The following is a 17,792-nucleotide window of genomic DNA, read 5'->3' as shown; positions in this document are numbered from 1 at the left end:
TGTGGTATCGGAAAACACATAATCGTCCTTCGATAGCATTATGAGGCTGAGAGAGACAGAGTGGAGAAGCTTTCTGGACTTGCAGTGGATACACAACAATCGACTGATGGAATGATTACCTTTTCCACTTTTCAACTCTACAATTTCACTCTAGTCATGAATTCCACATAAATTACCATGTATCCGGGCTGAACGGACACTGAACTCTACGTCAAGTCTTCAATACAAGTCACCACGACGGCGACACTTCTCCACAACCTCATCAATCCTCTTCTCATCAACCAACAGCCTCCGCCCCTCAGCTCCCTTTCCGCCCCTCAACTCCTCCACCACATCCGCCACACTCACCCCACCACTCTCCACCACCGGATGCCTCAACACCCTATCCCACACCTCCACAACGCCCTTCCACCCCCACCCGCTCTCTTCCCCCCCTCCTCCTCCTGGTCCTCTTCCTCCTGCTCCTGCCCCTACCCCTCCTCCACCACCAACCCTCCCCACCACCACCACCTCCTCCTCCCTCCTCCTCTGATCCTCGCAATCCCGCTGCTTCCGTGCCGCCCTCTCCACCGCCAGTATGTTGTTCACCTGCAGCAGCTCCCAGCGCAACCCGCCGTTCTCCTCGCGCAGCGCCCGCTCGAGGGCCTGCAGTTCGACCACGCGCGCTTCGAGGGCTTGCTGGTGCTGCGCGCGGCGGTCGCGGTGGGCCTGCTGCGCGCGTCGGTTTTGGGCGCGGCGGCGCTCGCTCATGGGGGCTTTGCCGGATGACGAGGGCGGCGGTGAGGCTGCTTGCGACAACGACGACGACGACGGGTGGGGAGACCGGGAGGGCGGGGGCGTAGGCGTGTGCGTGCATGTTGGTGGAGAGGAGGTCGAGGATGAGGAGGAGGAGAAGGAGGAGGACAAGGGAGCGGTTGTTGTTGTTGTTGTTGTTGTTGTTGTTGTTGTCGTTGTTGCTGGTGTCGAGGCTGCCGGTGGAGAAGGCTGGGAGGCGGATGGTGCCGGAGGAGGAGGAGGTGGTGGTGCGCCGTGGAGTGTTTGTTGTCCCGGGGTGTGGGAGTATGGAAATGGTGGGTGGTGTGATGCGGCTGGTTGTAGTGGTGAAGAGAATCGTGGACTTGTGGATGCCGAAAATGGCAGCCGACCCGAGGTAGTTGTTGTTGTTAGTTGAGCCGAGCTCGACTGTGCTTCGGCCGTAAAGAAGATCGATTGGTTCGGTATTGAATGCGCCCCGAATCCAGTAAAGTGATTGTGGGTGACGTTGCCAAGGGGCTCCAAGTAGTGCGGTGAAGAATTCTCGTAGTAGGTTGATGAATAGACGGTGCCGTCGTATTCACCCGCGCCGTCGAGCGTTGCTGAGCCCTGAAAACCGATATAAGCAACAAATCAAGCCTACACTATAGGTGACCATGTTCTATAACGGGGGTAGAAAAGATTGGATCACCGCGCGCACATTCAATTCATTCGACCATGTATGAACATCAAGTGAGTCGACTGTTATTGAGGCATCTGGTACCAAAGGCAAAGGTGGCACAAACCAGCCCTGTGTATCCATCTTGAAGTGAGAAGTGTGTGGGTTGATGTTTCAACTGCAGGTTTCTCGCCATCTTGCTTATGTACCAGTGATCGAAATTGCGACTCATGAGCTACTTGGGGGGTTGCATGATGCCAGTGACGCCGCAACGGCATCCATGACAGTGGAGTTCGACCAGCATCATCGCCACGGGCCACCGGTCAACTTAGACCCGAACCCGAGATCAGCGGGCCGAATCGACTGTCCAATACACAGCCATCAAGGTTCAAAAAGGATCTGATACAGATTTGGCATCGCTAATACCCTGGGACAAGCCCCCCAAACTACCGTTGTAGATCATGCCTGATATACGCCACAAACTTCGTAATGCGGAGATACCCGCCCTCGCCAATGCTTGAACTGCCGCACACGATTCACCTTTCGATCAAAGCTGGAGTGAATATTCGGTCTTGATGCGATCAATACGAAGTTCCAGCACCACTTGATGACTTCTCCATTCCAGAGCAACCAGTCTTTCGATGCATAGTGCCACTCACTACCAGATACACAGAGGTCCAAAAGTGCGGGACTGTCAATGTTAGATATGCTGTGAACTTCTGTGTTCAAGGTGAGCTTCGGGAGGGAATTTTGGCCTCGGCATACGTAACGCGTCGGCCTGCGCATCAGCATGTGACGGTGAGATTACTCGTGGCTCCAGGTGCTCCTGTGGTACGTCGTAAGAAAATTAATGCCGTTTATCTCCATCAAAAGAAGGGTTTAAGCGAGTCCAAGAGGAAGGGGCGTGGGCGCCAATTCTCGCCAAGAAAATCTGTAAACCACGTGGAGTTTATTCCTCGTGGCGTATGTAGCTCATTCTCTGGAGAAATTAGTGGTCCTGGCTCACTATTTCAACAATGTTAGACGGGGGACTGTTCTATTAGTTTCCGAAACCCGGCTAAAAATAGCATGACGGCTAAGATGATGGCGTAGGCTGCTTTACTTTAGGATACATTCCGAGATTGGTTAGGCTTCGCTCTTCGCCCAAGTCCGCAAGTCAGCTAGATACGCATGAAGTTCGTTGGCGTATCATGTTGCTGCGATCTTGCAGACAACGTGCTTATCACAAGCGCAAATTAAATTCAGGAGGCTGGTGAATCACATGAGATCCGTCTCTGATCTCGTGTCGGCCCTGATCCCGTCTCACCTTGGCTCCTAGCGTTGTGACAACGCTTTCAGTTTCCATCTTTCCAAGCAAAAGCATCGCAGATCATTCATTTAGTCATCGCGGGCCTTACCAGGTGCCACTTTTACTAATTCAACGTGAAGTGGAGTTTCGATGATGCCACGCGTTGCATAGCAATCCAGGCGGTGACGACACTTTAGGGGTATCACGCAAGGCTCCTCATGCTCGGATGAGATCTTCAATCAATTCCAAATCAGAAGCCATCGAGTTGATCTGACCGTGTATTTCGCCGAGCGATGTCTCGGATAGAACCCCCGTCTCAAGATTCCCGCCCGCTCGATCGAACCGCTCGTGACAAGAAAAGATTCGTGTTTGCATTGGTTGAAAGTAAGGCGCGGATGTACCAAGACCGTTGCCAAGTTCTTTCGCATCCTTATCGAAGAATCTCGCGTTGAGACGCACGGTGCTTTTCAATCGGTCCGCCCCGCACTTCTCGTTTGCCTAGGCGCTTCCCCCAATCATAAAGCGTCTCCGAGTCAGTGTCAAGCGGACTTCACTACCTCTTCTTCTTCAATTCTGGTTAGAATCGAAGGATCGTAAAGGTGTTGAGATGAACGGGTCTCACATGTAATCCGTATCACCGCTCAGCTCAGTTAATGCGCGCAACACAGTTTCACATGTCAAGATGTTTTGCCGTGGACGGATTATGAATTAACTGAATCCAGCTCAAGCATACAGCGTTCATGACCATTCTCCAGATTTACGCACATTTGACGTGCGATCTGACCCCGGATACCCCTGCACGGCAAACCGGCAGAACGTCGTCGGTTATTAGCTCAAGGATTTCTCCGCTCAACCATTCTGACTCTTTCGTGAATCAGTAGGGCGAGTCATTGCTACAAATGGTGCCTTGAGCCCCCGGCCCGTTGGTGCTTCGGTTCGCGGGAGTCATCGGGAGAAAGCGGGCCTATCATATTCTTTGGTTTACAATCAAGCAATTAGAGACACACGGCCTAAAAAAGCGCGGTCGCTTGTACGAGTACGGACGTCTTCCGGACGAAACTACTGAGCAGTGACCATCTGTTCCAATCCAAACTCTGTTCATTCAAACTTACACACAACGCGCTGCGATGGATTCATGTGGGTAATTCGTTCGTCATCATTTGTCTTTCAACGACAACGATGGATCTCAATATATGTATGTTTGCATTTAGTTTTACTCGTCTATGATTCAAGCCACCTATCTTTACTGGCTCATTATCACCAAGTTTCCTTGTTGTGCTCACACCCCCATCCACTGCCCAACGGCGCCACAACATTTACTCTTACTTTTCAGTTCTTTCCCTCGAGGTAGAGCTCATACTCATAGCTGGCGAAGAGGAAAGGAGCAACCCCTTTCAAGTCATTCTCGTACACTGGAATGCTGGCATAGTACTGCGGGCAAGTAATCAGCAAAACGTCCAAAACGAAACAGTGCAAAGATGCTGCTTACCTCAAAGGTGCCATTCGAGCTCAGACTTCCCGTCTGCGCCGTCCACTCTAGATCCAACGTGCCATCCTCCTTCCGCTCCTCGGCGAAAGTCTCAGTCATCAGCTCGTACCCGTCCAATGCAGCGTTGAGGTACTTCTCGCCCTCGATGTATCCCAGGCGCAGCGCCTTCAGCAGGCCGTACACGAACATGTTGGAGCCGGAGCTCTCGATGTAGTTGCCGGACCGCTTCTCGAGGCCGGGGTCCATGATGTTGTACCAGCCCCTGTACTCGGGATCCTGAGCTTCGACGAGGGCGTCCGCCAGGGACTGTAGGTAACCGAGCAAGCGCTCGCGGCCCTCGTGCTTCTCCGGGAAGTAGTCCAGCGTATCGACGAGAGCCATGATGTACCAGCCGACGGCGCGGCCCCAGACGTGAGGTGCAGCACCGGTGTCCGGATCCGCCCAGACGGTGGTCTTGGCGTAGTCGTAGCCGTGCAGCGGCAGGCCGTTGGTGCGGTCGCGGTCGACGGTGGTGCCGGCGTCGATCAGGTCGAACTGCAGCGCGATGTCGTCCCAGGCCGTCGTGTTGTCGGGCTCGAACTCGTGCGTCCACCGCGCGTAGAAGACGTCCAGCATGTAGATGCCGTCCAGCCACATCTGGTCGATGTACACCGGGTAACGATGGTAGAACCCCCCGTCCGGATTGCGTCCCGTGCGCGAGATCTGGTCGCGCAGCGTTTGTGCGGCTGCTTTGTAGATGGGCTCGCCGCCGGTGAGGTTGTAGACGTCCAGGAAGGTGTGGCCGAAGCGGATGTCGTCGATCGAGTTGCTGTTGTTGTAGAGCAGGATGTCGCCGTTCCAGGCTGGGTAGAGAACCATGTCGGCGTGCCGCTTGACGTAGTCGTAGTACTTCTCGTCCCCGGTCCGGTCGTAGGCACGCAGGACGCCCGAGAGGTAGGCCGAGACGGTGTAGGCGAACGTGGGCTCGACGCCGTGCTTGATTTGGGAGTCGGCCATCCATGTCAGGTACCTTGGCTTGCCGTGGAATTCTTCATGTTTGATCTTGTCATCCGGAGAGATCTTGAACCATCCATTGGGTAGGGATACCTTTGCCGAAGCCAGGGTTGCACTGGCCAGGGCTGTAGCCGCCAGTATGAAAGACTTCATGATGGGAAAATTTGATCACCTCTACCTGTCACCGGCGAGACTTGGAAATCGAGACCAGAGAATGGGACATCTCGACAACTTCATCCAGCCTTTATGTACCTGCTCAGAAGCTACCCGAGGGTGTTACCAAGAAGCTGATGCATTGCAGTTTATTGATTTTTGGCCAAGATCGGCCCCAAGACAATCCACATCATGGTCTCTGGCTGCTTTTCCGATGTTGAAACATGAACAAAGAAATCTCCGGAAAGTAATGATCACCGCCGGACGGAAAAGCGTTGTCGTCGTTGCGGGGGATTGTCTTGGCGGTTGCGGGGAAGAACGCGGGGGTGGAGACACAAAGCGAGGCTCACAGCTTTGAAAAATAGCGAATATGGGGATATATAGCAGCTTAATAAGCTTCAGAAGTATACACTTGCAGCTGATAATTGATAGGCGTGTTTGATTAAACCCACCTCTCGCACGCATGCGAACCCCCTTTACAACTACATTCAAAGAAGAATCCCGGGACAGATCATCCAACGGTGAGGAATTAATTACCAGCGAGTGGTGCGAGGCTGTGCATCCCACCCATGAGCAGACGGGCTGTCGGGCGCAGCATAGGTAATTCTTCCGGCGCTACGAGGATCAGCAATAACTACACCAATAGGATCAAGGCAGCCAAGAACTTGTAATAGAAGAACCCATATATGAGTACACATGGTTCGACGCGGTGAGCACTTATCGCCGGTCACAATACGGCAATTCCGTCTGGGCGTAGGATTCATTCAGTTGCAACATGACTCTACCTTGTGCTTGGCCTTGCAAGATGCTGTTAATGATTCGAATCGTACTTTCTTGGCTCTGAACTATTGAGCATCCAGCCGCCATGCTTTTCCGTGTCTCGATGCTTACCGACACACGATTTAGTCTCTCTTGTTGATGAGAACTCGGTAGCTGGAATTCGTCCCTCTTCCCACTGAACCCTGTCACCGATACCTCAATCACATGACACAAATGGAGTAATATGTTCTCAATTTCAATTTGGAACTGTTTAGCCGAGCAAATGAATACAAAAAAAAGTTGACATTGCTGTTCCAATTCAAGAAAAAATTCAACGTCATTTTCAGCTTGCTCATCCACATTTTCTTTGTTCCAATATCCCAAGCGCCCACACAGGAGACAGAATCGCAAGCATACAAATGTGACTAATCAACAGTTTCTGGGCTTGGAAGAGCGTGATATGTTGGGCTGAAACCAAGGAGATGGTTCGAGAGCCTTGCGCATGTCATCAGTTGCCGTTATCTCGAATTACGCTTTAAGCAAGAATGCGGACAGCGGCTGGTGGTGGTGTCGGGTCAGTTGTCTGTACCATCAGTCGGTGTAGGGTCAGAGTCATCTGTATCATCAGTCGGTGGGTCAGAGTCGTCTGTATCATCAGTCGGTGGGCCAGAGTCGTCTGTATCATCAGTCGGTGTAGGGCCAGAGTCGTCTACATCATCAGTCGGTGTAGGCTCAGAGCTGTCTACATCACCAGTCGGTGAGATGAAAGAGGTAGGTGTGCTATCCATCTATTCTGTTGGGGCCATTGTTGTCGTGATCGTTGTCGCCTTTGGTGCGGTGAAGGAGGTAGTGGTCACAATGACGGCATCAAGGGTAGTAGTGGCCTTGCCTCTCCTCTTTGAGGTGGCAGTGAAGGTGGTAGTCACCATAATGTTAGTGGTAGTGGTCTTTGTGGACATCTTGTTAAGCGTACGTGTGGTCTTGAATCCGACCACCTTGTTCGTCTTCGTGACGGTCATCGTAGAAGCATCGGCAGTTCGAACTTTAGTAACCGTTGCCGTAGATGTGCCCAACGAACTCTTCGTTGTGGTTATAGTGGAAGCAGCCGCCGGTACCGTTTTAGTAACTGTCCTCAAAGAGCTTGATGTAACGGTCATTACGTGGGTGGTGGGGCGCGATATCGGTGGATGAGCGGACATGACCGTAGGTCGGGACGTGGCCGGTCGGCACATGGCTGGTCGGGACGTGGCTGGTCGGCATGTGGCTGGCCGGGACATGGCCGGTTGGGGCATGGCCGGTTGGAACATGGCCGGCTGGGCACAAGGTTCGGGGCAGCTCTGCTGGCAATAATCCTCTGGATACGGATCCATCTGCCAGTCCGGAGGGCATCTATCCCTGAATGAGTTCAAATACTTGAATTTGTAGAGCTTCTTGTTGCTTACCCTCCTGAAGGGTCAAAGGAGTTGTTCCAAGGATCCACATCGTTTGTGCCACCACCAGGTCCGTTCCATTGCGGGACTGGAGCAGAAAGAACAACAACGGCACAGTGGCTGAGCAACGCGAGCAATACGGAACGAGACCTCATCTTGGCGGCTCACTCTGAATGTTGTGAGAAAAGCGATGAGCAAGGAGGATACATGACACGAAGAGAATTTATGAAATGAACCATAGTGTGGATAGTTGTTGAGTAAAGTGTGGAAACTTGCCGGAGCATCGAGGATCGAGTCCGTACAGTGCACAGAAAAGGGAGACAGCCCCTTGACCAAGAACCACCCACGAGCAAGTTTTGAATGAACAGTGATTGGTTCTACAGAGACTACCATATGGATTTCTTTGACGGCGTCCCAAGATGTAACAGCAATGACTTTCATACAGTTGGCACTAGCTCTAACCCTTGATGTCCCGCAAGCTTCTCTCCTGGGCTTGACTTGAAAATAGAACTCAACACTACTTAACTTACTCCAATGTATTCTTGGAAATTCTCTTTGCCAACAAAAGATCTGCCGTAGATCCGAGGACCGGATACTTTGTCTACATCCCTTCTCTCAACAAACCGGTCGAAACAATTAGCGTGCCTTTACACTCTCAAAGGAACATTGAGATAGAACGTCTGCAGGACCTGGAAATCTAAATTCAATCAAAGAAAATCATAGTAGACTGTGATGTTGTATGATCATATACAAATCCGTGTCCTCCCGCTGTCAAGTGCAACGCAACATTGAAATACTTTCGCATTCGCAAAGATTTGTCCGCTCCTACATCTAATCGACTGTAAATTCTATTCTGAATGATTGGTAAACGGACAAAGTTGTCCATATTCTCTTGGTTGTTGTGCACTATGGAAAAGTTGAGGTGGGTCGGCCCGTGGTTGCACTAACGTTGGGGAAGACCCTGTAACCGATAAACACCACAGATACCATTGTAGTTCATATCACAACGCTTTTCTTCTGAATATTAGATCGTTGATTCTCATGCTCAAAGACATCAAATTTCAGTACCTGCAGTACCGTTTTTTCACTCCTTTGTAATTACGACCTTCGAGATGCATAGAATCATCAAGTTTACAATGAATAGCCTTTTGCATTGAAGAACCACGGGTTCCGACCAACCCTGACGCTTACTTTACTAAATCTAAAGCAGTATTTTTTTGGTGGTTCCATTAGTCCCAACATCCCATCGTGGTTTCCTCCAAATATCATCTTGGCAGCTCACCGGGATTTCTGGCCCACTGAACCGCCCAGTCCGGTCTTACTGAGGGTTGAAGTTTGTTCCATATTTGGGTCATGTTCTCCCTGGCTCTGAAATTAATCTTGCTCAAGCGTTAGCTTATCCACTAGACAAAAGCACATTAAATGCTGAGGCAAAAGAGCTTACTGAGCTGAAGAAAAAAAGCCATATCGCCAATGTAAGGAGCAAGAATGATCCTCCGAAGAGGGGGTACCAGCGCCAATCAGGATTGTTCGCTAGCACGTCCACATTCATGCCAAAAAGGGTCTGACTCAATTAGCTGTTGGGTTCGGGTAGGAGGTGGATCAACCTACTGCAGCAAACATTGGTGGCAGGAAGATGAACTAGAGATGTCAACATTTGGAACTCTACCAGGCAAGGGAGTGTGTGCTTACTGTAATCCAGCTGAGGCGTTTCAAGCTCACTGACAGACTTGTTGACTTGTGGGCTTCCATAACAGAGACCCATGCGAATTCCTGTCCGATGTCAGTCTCGACCAAACCTTTCCCCAAAATTATGAGTAGCAGCTATACTGACAAATTGCAGGAGATCCCTCACTGTTTGATCCAAGGCATTTAACCGGCTCTCTACGTCATCAGATAACTTTCCGATTGCATCTTGCATACACTGAAGCTCCTGGTCATTGATATATTGCGGATGGTGTTCTTCGGCAAAGTCTTTAGCAACGCGAACTTGGTTTCGTAACGCAGCGCGAAAGTCTATCCATGTGCATGCATCATCGGCCAAGTAGGAGATGGTGTCGGGATTTTCTCCTTTCTGGATGAGTTGGTTGTGGCGCTGAATTACGCATACATTAAAGTCAGCATGACGCTCCCTTGAACAGAATATTTCTTGTAGCTTACGCGTTGAGAGAGATGATCGTCGGCTTGGTTGCAGACGTGAAGCCATTTTTCACCCAAGCTGGACATGAACTGGGTGAAGAAAACCACATGATTTTCTGGAATCCACCCGTTTGGCAAGGTGCTGAAATATTTTACGGATTTCCACATTGAGTTGGTCTTTTCGCCACTTTGATATGTCATTGTCCACGTGATAGCATGCTTGCACCAATTTCCGCTGGCGAATGGTTCACTGTTGACCCCCGGGGGTACAGAGGCAATTAAAGAGAAGGTTTTCCAGGGCTCATGTGTCTTTGGTGTTTCACGAACCACCAGTGGCTCGTTCTCAATTGGTTCCTGTATTCCGGGGATCAAACAGTCTTCCCATGACGAGCTATCCGTGAATACCCTTCAGAGGTCAGTCAGTCTCCTGAAGCCAAATAGCAGTAACTTACAGAATCTCTCGCTGTTCTGTCTTATTGACTTGAATGTCATTCAATATGGTTGCCAGCTGTCCTGGAGAGATGAATCGTAAAGTTGTCTCCTCTTCTCCGGCCTCCAAGAGATTAAGGACGTCTGGAGTATCTCTTCCACACGCTTTATACCACTTACACGCCTTTATCTTTCCAGTATCTGCACCTTTCTCAAGGAGTAGTGTAATTATCTCCTGGCCCAGTCTGCGATCAATTGACAAGCGTAGCGGTGTTGTGCCGTCCTGGTCCCGTGCATTGACATCCGCTCTTGATCGGATGAGGTCTTCTGCGATTTCAAGGTTCTCACGCAGGAGCGCAATGTGTAACGGACTTCGGCCCAAGCCATCTTTCGTATTGACAGCACAACTCTCATCCCTGAGAAGTAGCTCCGCCGACTCGCGATCATCTTCTTCTATGAGCGTGAGCAAAGTAGTATCATCCATGGGAGTGAATAATTTCACCAGCCGTTCGTGACGATTCTTTGCTGCTCGCCACAGTGGAGTTCGGCCATCTCCATCTCGATAATATAGATCGGGTATATGCCTCTTTTTGCCTGGCTTCGAGCGAACTCTTATAAGATCACTCGCAGTGATAAAATCTCCAATTTCCGCAGCCCATGACAATGATGTACGGTTTTGTGGTGTTTGGGCGAGAAAGATGTTCCACATGTTGGTGTACTCCATTTCTCGAAATTCGACAGCCCACGAAAGCGGTGTCCGGTTTTCATTGTCCACGAGATCCGGATGAGCGCCGTTCTGAAGAAGAAGCTCCACTATCGAGTCAATGTGTTGAAAATGTTCCTCGGATGTGTACCATGAGGTCGGAGGAACTTTCTGTATGGTCCATGAAAGCGGTGTATGGCCGTCCTTGTCTTGCAAATTTGGATCGATATGTGTTTCCGCGAGAAGGATTTTCACTACACTCTCGTGGTGATTTCCCGCTGCCCACATCAAGGCCGTCCGACCTTGTTTGTCTTGAGCATTTGGATTGACGGCATTAGTTTCAAGTAGGATCTTGACTGTATCCTCATGGCCTTTCTGTGCTGCCCATATCAGGGCCGTGAAACCATTGTTGTCATGCAGGTCTATTCCATTATAGGCCTTTTCTCGCAATTTTTCCAGGAGGAAGAAAACCACTTCCTTATGTCCTCCCTCGGTGGCCCAAGACAGCGGAGATCGCCCGGAAGCATCCTTCAGGTTTTCGTTGACGCCTTCCTTCGAGAGAAGATACTGTACTAGGGCTTCATTCCCGGTTTCTGAGGCTCGAGATAACGGTGTTCGGCTGTCATTGCCTAATGTGTCCGGATCCACCTCTTTTCCCAGATCAATCAGGAGTTTGAAAATCTCTACTGACTTCTTATCAGGCGGACTCTTGCATGCCTGCTCTAATGCCAGCCACAATGGTGTGTGCCCCCTTCCCGTGCACAAGGGATCAACTCTTTCGTCCAGGAGAAGCTCCCTCACTATTTCCACTTTCTTACCGGAAATGGCAGAGATCAGTGGCGTCTTTCCCGAATCGTCCACAGAGTTGAGATCGATCTCAATCACACTGTTCAATAGTGACCTCACTATTTTCTCGTGCCCCTCTGTTGCCGCCCACCACAGTGGTGTCTTGCCATCCCTGTCTTTGCAGTTCGGATCGACATGTACTTCAGGTTGCAAAAGCAAACCTGCTAGCCACTCTCGTCCAGTCTTTGCTGCCCAAGTCAACGGCGTCCACCCCCATTCGTCAGTTGCGTTTGGATTCACATCCTTTCTCTGTAGCAGTAATTTTACGATCGCCTCAGTATCACTATACTCTTTCCACCAGTTGCCTCGCTTTCCTGGATACTGGGCCGAAGCCCATAACAACGGTGTTCGGCCATCTTCGTCTGCAAGGTCTGGCTTGATTCCTTCCTCGTTGAGTAGAAGTTGAAGGATAGTCTCATTCCCGTGTTCGGCAGCCAAAGATAGGGGTGTTCGTCCACGGTGAGTTTGATGATTAATCTCGATTTCTTCCTTCTTGAGCAGAAACTCGACAATGTCCGCGGTTCCGCGCTTGGCAGCACACGATAAAGGAGTCCGTCCCTTGCTATCTTCAAGGTTCAGATTAACACCTTCCTTTTCGAAAATGAGTTTGACTTGACTCCCCGGTGCACGTCTGACCAGCTCTGTCAGGTATGTTTTGCCGGACGGAAAGGATCCATTGATGCCATGGTTCTTTTCGAAGAGATTCATCTCATCGCCATTTTTCACTTTCCGAAGCCATTTTTTCTCCTGTCAAGTCACGCCACATATTAGCAACAGTCGTTGCAACGCAGCACAGGTCTACATATGAAGTGATAGCCTTTACCTTTTCTCTGGCCCGTTTACTTTTGCTGTCCATGTCTGCTGATGAAGTTTGTCGATGCAATTAATCTCTCCCGTAGTCGCGAGCTGCGTAATGACGATGTCGGAAAGGATGATTCGTTGTCTGCAACCCTGGCAACCTTTTGTTCTGATTTTGATAGAAGTTCAGTAATTAGGCAGCAGAGTCGTACACGTCAGCCTCGCGGCACTACACATGCAAGCTATTCTATTTTCTTCGCGGACCCCGGACGCCAAGATAAGGTTTCATGCCCTACCATTGGCCCTGGACTATTTTTCATCTAGTTATATCCGTTACTAGGATATCTAAGGACGACGCCGACACTAGGCTGCCTTCAATGCGGGGTAAGTTGGATGAGGCTAAAGCGGGCTGCAAATCTTGAAATGTTCTCCTCCCGAATGAAATGCACGGCTGATTAAGATCAACCAATCAAAACTGCTTCCGCATGCACAATTTTGCTGTTAATGTTTCGGCAACATACCATTTCCCTGGGGAAGTTTTGAGAACACCTGAAAATGCATGCGCTTCTTCTGAGCAAGAACTGTAGCAAAATGTGAAAAAAAAATTTTGAGGGGTGGCTGAAGAAACGCTGCAACGTTGGACGGTACTGTTAACCTGATCTTCACTTTCATCAACACAACATAAGAAAGCATGCAAGAGCAGAAAGAATGCAACTTCTCGGAATAGGCGCAGCGAATCTATAAGAACGAGCGAATGAGGTGGCTTCCATAAAGCTTAGACTGGGACTTCATGCTTCCTACAAGATCTTTCGGAAAGCTAAATCTTCGCGTTTGTGGACTGGAAAAGTAATTTAAGCTCCGTATTCTGAAGATTCGCAGCTCTCACTGCCAAGTACAACGGCTGCAAGGACGGCTACGGTGCGTGCCGAGCTCGATCCATATGGCTAGCACAATCCGAGGAATGAGACCGAATCCGAAAGCACAACGGGCAATCCGAAAAGCCCCTGTGCGAATACGAATCGTTTGGTAGGAGCTCGGTCTCAACCCCATCCGAATTGTGCAACATGGTCGGGCGAAGACTTTGTTTGGTGATGACAGCTGATAATCGATCTATGTTTAAAAGGCTGCGTGGCTACCTGTAGCTAGATCCATTAACGTTAACCCCCTAACCCGTCACTTGCGTCTCAGCATCCCCAGGCACGCTCGCTGCAGTTTGCAACGATCGCCGTCACACAGCTTCAAGGAACGATCTGACACAAATGGCCTCTCCCACTCCGCCTGAGACACCCCAGTCTCTCAAATCGCCCAGGGACCTGGAAGCCGGGACCGACGAGCAGACTCGAACCAACAGTTCAGCCTCAATGCACCACGCTCAGGAGAATGGTAGCGTGAACGAGAAAGAAACGTCGGCTGAAGAGCCCGCCGACCCCTTCATCGTCGACTGGGAGCCTACAGACGACGCTATCAACCCCACGAAATGGCCAGCCAAACGCAAATGGACCACGATCGGCGTCCTCTCGTTCATAACGTTCATGACGTAGGGAACCCCCGTCATATTTTCGACTTGTGCTAACATGCTGCAGCCCGCTAGCATCCTCCATGTTTGCGCCCGGAGTGCCGCTGGTCATGCGCGATTTCGAGACGGGCTCGCAGATGCTCGCCACGTTCGTTGTATCAGTCTACGTTCTCGGATTCGCACTGGGCCCGTTGTTCCTGGCACCGCTGAGCGAAATCTACGGCCGCAACCCCGTCTACCACGTGTGCAACGTCTTCTTCACCATCTTCACCGTCTGCTGCGCCGTCTCGCAGAACATGGGCATGCTCATCGTCTTCCGTTTCTTCGCGGGGCTGGCTGGAGTATCAGTGGTTACGTGCGGCAGCGGCACCATCTCCGACATGTTGCCACCAGAGCAGAGAGGAGGTGCCATGGCCATCTGGTCCATGGGCCCACTGCTCGGTCCCATCATTGGTCCCATCGCCGGCGGATACCTCACTGAAGCGGAGGGCTGGCGCTGGGTATTCTGGGTCATCACCATCGCAGTAAGCCACGCTCTCTCACCCCCTTCACTTCCAAACCGCTGACCTTCCTCCCCAAGTCCGGCCTCATCACCATCGTCGCCTGGTTCACGCTCACGGAAACCTACCACCCCGTCCTCCTCGAGCGCAAAGCCGCGCGCCTACGCGCCGAGACAGGCAACCCCGCGTACCGCTCCAAGTTCGCCACGGACGAAACAACCACCCAAATCTTCAAGCACGCGCTCGCCCGGCCCCTCAAGCTCCTCCTCTTCTCGCCCATCGTCACGCTCATGTGCCTGTACATCGCCATCGCCTACGGCATCCTCTACATCCTCTTCACGACCTTCACCTTCGTCTTCGAAGACCAGTACGGCTTCAACACGTCCGCCGCCGGCCTCACCTACATCGGGTCGGGCGTCGGCTCGCTGCTCGGCCTCTTCGCCGTCGGCAGCATGACGGACCGCGTCCTGCAGCGCAAGCTGGCCGCCGGCGGCCGCATTCGCCCGGAGGACCGCCTGCCGCTGTTCCTGACTGTCCCCGCGGGGCTGGCGCTGCCGGCTGGCCTCTTCCTGTACGGCTGGACCGCCGACAAGCGCGTGCATTGGATAGCGCCGATGATCGGGACGGGAATCACGGGGTTCGGCATGATTTGCGCGCTGATTTGCGTGCAGACGTACCTCGTTGACGCGTTTACGCAGCACGCGGCCAGCGTAAATGCGGCGAATGCCGTGCTGAGGAGCTTGCTCGGCGCGCTGCTGCCGCTGTGTGGGTTGGATATGTACGATGCGCTGGGGCTGGGGTGGGGGAATACCCTGTTGGGTTTCCTGGCGTTGCTGTTGGCGCCGGCTATGTGGTTGTTTTACTTTTATGGAGAGCGGATCAGGAATAGTCCGAGGTCGAGGAGGGAGTTTTGATTTTTTTTTTTGGCCGAGTATCCTTGAGAAGCATGATACCAGCGTATTCCTTTTTTTCCTTGCCGTTATCATACAAAAGTAGAGTCGACATCATTAATGTTTGAATAGCAAGATTTTACACGATCCAACACTTGTGTCCTCAGCAGTACCATTTTACAATTTCGGTGAAGACTGTCACAGACCGGTATACTCTCTGACCATGACACATTGAACCTCAGGAATTAGGTTCATTCCACTACTCTTTTGCCCTCAAAGAGGCCTGCGTTAACCAGTATGGGATAGTTAGTAAAGCCGACACTTAAAAAGATACCCCTGAATTTTTTCTGGGGTATCCCAAGTACGAATGAACTTTCACTGAGGCTTGTCAAATCCTTCATTTGCTGATATCCTCTACAAAATTAACCCATTCTCAACTCCTTTAACAGATATCCACCGTAAAACTCAAACATATACTACTTAAACTTCCTCGCTATTCTCACCCTCACCTCCTCACAATCCTCACCCTAACCTTCTCCGGATTCCTCATAAACAGCGTCGCCCCGTACGACGTATCCTCCACCACCTCGAGAATCCGCTTCCTCGCCTCCTCGCAACTCTCTCCCCCCGGCTGCGGCACCACCTCGACGCGGTGCGCGCGCAGCACGGCGGCGACGACGGCCACGAACTCGACCTGCGAGAACTTCTTGCCCGGGCACACGCGCGGGCCGTCGGCCCAGGGGATGAAGCTGCCCTTGACGGGGGGTGGCTTGACTGACTCCTCGTCTTCCTCTTCTCCTTGCTGCTCGTGGTCGCTATTGCGCTTCTTCTCGATCCAGCGCGCAGGATTCCACAGGAGCGAATCGGGGCCCCAGTAGTCCGGGTCGGATTGCAGGGCGACGACGTTGGGGAAGACGCAGGCGTGGGCGGGGATGGTGGCGGTGAGGTTGTTGGCAGAAGGGACGGTGAGGAGCTGTGGGGTGGGGCCGGTGGTTTTGGGGATGGAGAGGACCGGGGGGTAGAGGCGGAGGGTTTCGTACTGGAGTGGATTTGGTCAGTTGTACGGAATGTGAGGAGGTATGGGCAAGTGATATTGCTTACCATGACGCCGAGGGCGCGCTTCAGCCGGGGGAATATCTCATCGTAAGACAGATGCTCAAGCTCAGCGGTGCCGAGCACGGATTGCGCCTCCTCAGCAACCCAGTCCTGCACCTCCGGGTACGCGGCCAGCAGGTACATGGCGTAGCAGACGGCGTGGGCGGTCGTCTCGTGGCCGGCGAAGCTGTAGATGAAGACGTTGCCGTACAGCTCGTCGTCCGAAAGGCCCTTGGTGCTACCGGATAAAGCCTCTTTTTGTTGGCGGGCCTCTTCGTTCTTCTGCACCAGGACGCTGAGCAAGTTCGCATGCTCGGAGCCCTCGTACCGCGTCTTCTCGACCATCTCGACCATGAAGCGCTTCAGCGTCTGCTTGTGCAGATCGTACTCTTGCAGCACCTTCGGCATCAGCCACTGAGGGAGGGACCAGACCATTTTTGGAAGTAGTCCCATGGGAAGAAAGTCCTCGAGCACCGCCGCCAGGCAGTCGCGGTAGCCAGGTGAGACGGCATCTCGTTCAGCTTTTTCCTCATCTTCTGATACATCCTTCTTTACCTTCTTCTCGGCTCCGCGGAAGTCACACGAGAAGCCCAATCCGGCGGCAGTCAGGATGTTCAGCGTCAGCGTCATCGAGTCCTCAGCCAGCATGCCAGTGGATCCATCGTCGGTGCCGACGCCGCGCTCAAAGTAGGCCAGCAGCTGCGCCGTCTGCCGGAGGGACTCTCCCCAGACGATGCGATTGTTGCGCTCGTTGAAGGGCGTGGCCGTGATGCGGCGGTGGCGCGACCAATCCGCGCCGTCCGTCGACGCGACGCTAGGGCCGTAAACGTCGATTATTTCTAACGAATGGCGGGTTAACTGACACGGTACGAAAAGGTAGTCTCTTTTCCTCTTTCCTAATTGGGCATGGGGAAGAGAGAGAGAGCAAACGTACGGACCATGTGCATGGGCTTGAGGAAATCCCTCTTCCGCGCCAGCAGCTCGTCGCTCGCCGCCGCATCGGCCACGAACACCTCGATATCAGACGGCGTGGCGTGGGCGAAGACCTTGCCGTAGCGCTGGTGCATGCGGTAGCGGTCGTGGAAGTTCCAGCTGCGCTTGGTCAGCTTGAGCCACTCGTCCGTGTCGACGCCCAGCCGCTCCAGGATGGCAACGAGCGCGGGCTGGAACAGCATCCACAGTGGGTTGCGCGTGCTGATCGGGCTGACGTGCACCCGCAAGCCCGACGCTTTCGCGAGGCGGACATTGTTGTAGAGCGACAGCGCGGACCAGGCCAGGTAGAGCGGGATGACGCTCGCGATGAGGGCTGCGAGCATGGCTGGCTGCTGCTGTGGGGAAACCCCTGCGATCGTC

The 17,792-nt window shown here is 52.3% G+C and overlaps 4 protein-coding genes across 4 annotated transcripts; 1 reads left to right on the top strand and 3 right to left on the bottom strand.

Annotated features, from left to right (window-relative positions):
• Positions 1-219: 219 nt before the first annotated feature.
• Positions 220-1,555, bottom strand: LTHEOB_9283 (uncharacterized protein; the record flags this gene model as incomplete). Its single annotated transcript, XM_035518854.1, has 3 exons — positions 220-708; positions 770-1,187; positions 1,539-1,555. The coding sequence occupies 3 exons, from the start codon at positions 1,553-1,555 to the stop codon at positions 220-222; spliced, it is 924 nt and encodes a 307-aa protein (XP_035368888.1).
• A 2,473-nt stretch (positions 1,556-4,028) lies between these two features.
• LTHEOB_9282 (Cell wall glycosyl hydrolase) lies at positions 4,029-5,334 on the bottom strand (the record flags this gene model as incomplete). The annotated part of the gene is made up of 2 exons (XM_035518853.1): positions 4,029-4,130; positions 4,189-5,334. The coding sequence occupies 2 exons, from the start codon at positions 5,332-5,334 to the stop codon at positions 4,029-4,031; spliced, it is 1,248 nt and encodes a 415-aa protein (XP_035368887.1).
• An 8,363-nt stretch (positions 5,335-13,697) lies between these two features.
• LTHEOB_9281 (MFS transporter) lies at positions 13,698-15,368 on the top strand (the record flags this gene model as incomplete). The annotated part of the gene is made up of 3 exons (XM_035518852.1): positions 13,698-13,966; positions 14,022-14,478; positions 14,535-15,368. 3 exons carry the CDS (start codon positions 13,698-13,700, stop codon positions 15,366-15,368), a joined length of 1,560 nt encoding a protein of 519 aa, XP_035368886.1.
• A 481-nt stretch (positions 15,369-15,849) lies between these two features.
• On the bottom strand, positions 15,850-17,755 carry LTHEOB_9280 (Cytochrome p450; the record flags this gene model as incomplete). The annotated part of the gene is made up of 3 exons (XM_035518851.1): positions 15,850-16,383; positions 16,446-17,278; positions 17,374-17,755. 3 exons carry the CDS (start codon positions 17,753-17,755, stop codon positions 15,850-15,852), a joined length of 1,749 nt encoding a protein of 582 aa, XP_035368885.1.
• Positions 17,756-17,792: the final 37 nt, after the last annotated feature.

Source organism: Lasiodiplodia theobromae, assembly GCF_012971845.1.
Source record: "Lasiodiplodia theobromae strain AM2As chromosome Unknown scaffold_31, whole genome shotgun sequence".
NCBI classification, from domain to species: Eukaryota; Fungi; Ascomycota; class Dothideomycetes; order Botryosphaeriales; family Botryosphaeriaceae; genus Lasiodiplodia; species Lasiodiplodia theobromae.
Note: the sequence above shows the minus strand (reverse complement) of the source record. Positions and strands in the feature narration are given on the sequence as shown.